General features: G+C 36.6%; 1 protein-coding gene across 4 annotated transcripts in view; it reads left to right on the forward strand.

Annotated features, from left to right (window-relative positions):
* The first annotated feature begins 1677 nt into the window (after positions 1 to 1677).
* LOC106956819 (secretory carrier-associated membrane protein 1-like) overlaps positions 1678 to 4606 on the forward strand; it is a 13334-nt gene continuing 10405 nt past the window's right edge. For 2 of the 4 annotated variants that reach the window (XM_015047878.1, XM_015047879.1), the window contains exons 1-3: positions 1679 to 1940; positions 3660 to 3740; positions 3900 to 4010. In XM_015047878.1, coding sequence (XP_014903364.1) covers positions 1884 to 1940; positions 3660 to 3740; positions 3900 to 4010 — 249 coding nt within the window. In that variant the 5' untranslated portion in view covers positions 1679 to 1883. Of the gene's footprint in view, positions 1941 to 3659; positions 3741 to 3899; positions 4011 to 4606 lie in introns of all 4 variants that reach the window. The other 2 variants (XM_015047880.1, XM_015047881.1) reach the window with 1 other exon arrangement.

The raw sequence follows: 4606 nt of genomic DNA on the forward strand, positions 1-4606 counted from the left end.
TAGAGAGTGTGAGAACAGTTGTGCAGTAATTGGAAAGATGTTCCTGAATGTTTATTATTATTATTATTATTATTATTATTATTATTATTATTTATTTACAGCTCCAGAAATAATCTGAACAACCCAGTACAGAGCTTCTCTGGTTTTCAACCTGGACAAGGATGATCTGACCTTGTACAGACAAAAGTGGGAAGTTTGCTGATAGTAATTGCAATTATAAAAATATCTACAATTATCTACTTTAATCCAACCATAAGAATTTAAGTTCATACTGGAAAAGGCCAAAGTGCAGGAGTGTAAATATTTTGGCACACAGACAGCTTGAACAGTGGAAATCCACAATTAACCAGGTCCGATGCTTCAGCGTTTGCATTCCTCAGATTTTGCCCAATATCTCTCCGAATATCAACATGTCTCTTCTGCACTTTGATATTCTTTTTACATAGATCTGAAACATTCTCAAATAAGAATTCAGCAAATTTGAGATTTTTCAAATGCAAGTTTTCCATCAGATCATTAGAGTCAGATGGCTGCAGACTTCAGAGTCTAAGTGCTCTGGAGCAGCGATATCAATATTTTCATTGATGAGACTTTTTCAAGCAAAGATTGTTTTCAGACTTTTATTCAAAATACCCTTTTGAAATGCTTTTTTAAAAAGTTACTGCTTTCTAAACCCTATCACAAGTGGTGCTCTCAAGTATTTTTGATATTTAGTAATTGTTTACATCACTGTGCAATACTTTTTGGCTCCCTCTTAGCTAGAAAATTATTTTACTTCAACCACATGCAGATTTTTTAACGCAGCCTATTTAAGGTCATGCGGATTTCCTACCTTCATTTGGATCCTGCTGCATGATGGGCTGAACATCATTCTTCTGATTGTTCTGGTATAGAGGAGGATTTATGATCCCATCACCGTCAGTGATGTTAACTCACTCTGGTTCTGAAAAGACAAAGCAGTTAAATATCATCACACCCCCACCGCCACAGTTTGACAGTCAATATGATGTTCTTTTTCTGAAAGAACATGCGAAGCGATGCACCTCTTCCACGTAGTCTGATCAGCTCATTTAATATTTTACTCAGTCTTAAAGAAGTGTTTTTGGGCAAAATTGGGAGAGGATATTGTGTTCTTCTTGGTCAGAAGTGGTGCTGGTCTAGGATCTCTCCCACATGCCATTTTTATTTCTTCTTATTGTTTAATAATGAATACTGAGCCAAGGCCTGTGGGGCCTCAGATGTTGTTTTGAGGTAATATTTTAACCTTCCATATGAGTCGTCGATTCTCTCTAAAGTGTTTTCAAAAGCACATCTGTATTTAGGTTTAACAAGAATCACAATCAGCTTTACGAACCAGATTTTTCTGCATAAATGAGAAATTTGACATAAAAAGGTCTTTAAGTGTGCAAACTTAAATGAACTTCATAGAGATTCTGCATTCTGTCTTTATTGTTGGGAGGATATATTTTTGATAATGTTTTAGGAAACAACTTACAACAAAACGGAAAAGCAAGTAGAAAATCACTCACTGCCATGTGATAAACTATGTATATTGTGAACAGTAAGTAAATATAGAAATATGTTTCCCATGAGCCACTTTGTTTTTTGTAAATTTGAACCCGTGGGTCCCCATGTGCTGTACCTGCCCAGGTAGTCCAGCCATCGTGATGCTGTCTGACTCTGACGCTGTTTATCAGCATCCTCTCAGCTGCTGCCATTTTTCTGCTATTGGCTAACTTGCTAAGCGAGAGCTCTCCATCTGCAGGAGGAGGCAAAGGGGGCTGCTACCAGCAAAAGCAGGCAGTCAGATCCGAGGACTAGACCTTTCCCGGAGAATTGGTGGTTTCTTATTTGAAGGAGACAGTAATTAGAAAGGCGACACGATGTCTGATTTTGACAGTAATCCGTTCGCAGACCCGGATTTCAGCAATCCCTTTCAGGTAGCTAACGTTGCTAGCATGGCTGGCTAACAAAAACCGTTACTTCTCATTGAGCCTACATTCTTACTTTAGCATCCAGGCTAATAGCTTGACAGCCTAATAGAGAAGCTCCTCTGGGAGTTGAAGATGCTATATATTGCCATTTACTTTGAATTTAAGATGATTTATAAACAATTATGTCTCAGATTATTAATGGAAACGTTGCTGTTAATACTGTAATAACAACTTGTAAATATATGCTAGCTGGGTAATACTAGCTTTGACCATCGCCTGTAAACATTGCATAAAGCTTATTCTATAGTACAAATCTTACTGTTTTCTTTATCTATATTAAAGTTTAACGTGCTTGTCAACAATTGTTTTATTTACAGCTGTCGCTAGGATGTAGGCCTTGATAACTGAAATGCCAGGCAATAGCAATTAAGTGCAAGCGAATTTATCAACGAGATGACTTCACTCAGGCGTCCATGCTTTGATTGTTCGGATTTATTTTTGTGTTTTTAATATCTCCTATATGCCATTTAAAGGCAACAAGATGTTTAAGTTGGTCATATGTTAAATAGCAAACGATTGTCTGGATGAGGATTAAAAGCTTAAAATAAATCAATAATATGTGTACATAAGAAGTGAGTTGCAGTGTTTTAAAGCATACTTGAGGGTATTGTGCATCTCTCGTTGAAATCTGTAAAAACTTAAGAGAGAATCAAAAAATAATGTTCAACTTCAAACATGTTTTAGATGCCAAATACTCATTAATCAATAATCCATCTTTAGTGAGTACAAGCAATTGTTAGTTTAAGATTAGTTTTAGATTACGCTAAAAAGAAAAAAAAATCAAAAACAGCAACTGAGAATATTCTGAATTGAAACAGAAAGATTTTCAGTTTTCACTAATAATTGTAAGATTCTGAAAGTTATGTCTAACATTTGATGAAATCTAAATCTTGCACAGGCAAATAGAGTATGTGCACGTATATAAATTTTCCTGAAACCATCAAGTAAAGAATTTTTAAGAAAAGCTGCTAATTTTGATGCATATGAAACAAATGTACCATATCAAGCCCACAGTGGCAAATAAAAAAGGTTGTTTTTGAGAAGATACCCAACCAAAAGTATAATAGCCAATCAAGCATTTTGAGCCCAAACAGCAGCAGAAACATACATTTATTTTGAGTAAATAACTGGGGCCTGCCTCATAAAAGTGTTGGTTTTTCTGCCCAGCTGCTCACCTAAACAAGTGTGTTTACTATAGACTTTTTTCACTGCTTATTAGTGTTGAAGGTGCCTGTGAAATTATTCTTTTTTATGTCATGATCTGGGTTAGCAAAGAGTTGTTAATCCCAAGTACCTAATTACTGCCGTCAACAAAGTGAAACCTTTTGACTCAACATAGTTGAACTTTTTTCTAATCTTGCTTTTAAAGAACAGAAAAGAACCAAACTTCTTTAGCAAATTAATTGAAAAAAATAATCCCTGAAAGTGGATTTTTTTTTTTTGTCACACAACCTCAAAAAGATTATGTCTAGCGCATCCTAATCTAATACAAAGTTTGCTTTTAATAGTGAAACCACTTTAAGAAAAGCAGAATCTGGTAAATGAATGAATGAACAATGAATTTGTTCCAGTTTCTATACAAGCTGAGTAGAAAACTTTATATAACCGATTTGTAGTTGTAGTTTTCCCTCCCTAAACTCCTGTATGAACTTTCGTACCTTGTAGGATCCTTCGGTGACCCAGGTGACACAGTCGGCCCCTCCTGGCGGTCTGGAGGAATATAACCCCTTCACAGACGCTAGAACGGTTAGCTTCAGATTGTGAGAGTGTGTGTGTTTTAGTGTGACCTAGTTTTATCCACCGTCCTCTGTCTACCATGCTGTAACTTTCAGAGTGTAAAAAAAAACAAACAGTAAAGTTTTGGTTGCATAACTAACAATGTAAACATTCTTTGCTGGTCTGCAGGCAGCGCCTGGAAATGCGCCCAAACCGACGCCCGCCCCATCCCAGAACACACAACCCGCCATCATGAAACCCACAGAAGAGCCGCCAGCTTATTCACAGCACCAGACTCAGGTAAAACGTCCGGCAGCTATTTATGAACACTAAACTAACAACATACAGAACTCTCCACTATTTCTTTTTTTTGAAACCCTTAGAAAAATGTATTTAAAAGCTTCGAAACTTACTGACCCAAAGTAGACACTCTTTGAATCTTCTAATCGTTTTGCAGATTTTTATTTTTCGTCCTCCCATACAATCCTCTTCATTGTGTGGCGTCAACATGGTCTTGTGTCACAGTTCCGGTTATTTTATACGTTTTAAATATTTCTCTGATTTAGAAGTGAGTTTTCTTGCAGCCATTTTTTTAAACATATGACATTATGCCAAACCAGTTTACTTTAAGGTTTTTTTTATCCTCCATCTGTGATTCCCACATATTGTGGAGGGCTTTTCCCATCATGATTTTCTTTTGTGCAATTTAAAAAATCATATTGTTGTGTGTACTTTTTAAGGCACAGAAAATCTCACATAAACAATAACCCACATGTGTCAAACTCAAGGCCCGCGGGCCGCATGTGGCCCGCCATGTCATTTTATGTGGCCCCCCCAGCATTTTATAGGCCAATGATTGACTTAAAATAGGTTTTGAGCATGAATTGACTACAAAC

Source organism: Poecilia latipinna, unplaced genomic scaffold, assembly GCF_001443285.1.
Source record: "Poecilia latipinna isolate Pla-1442-1.1 unplaced genomic scaffold, P_latipinna-1.0 Scaffold846, whole genome shotgun sequence".
NCBI lineage: Eukaryota > Metazoa > Chordata > Actinopteri > Cyprinodontiformes > Poeciliidae > Poecilia > Poecilia latipinna.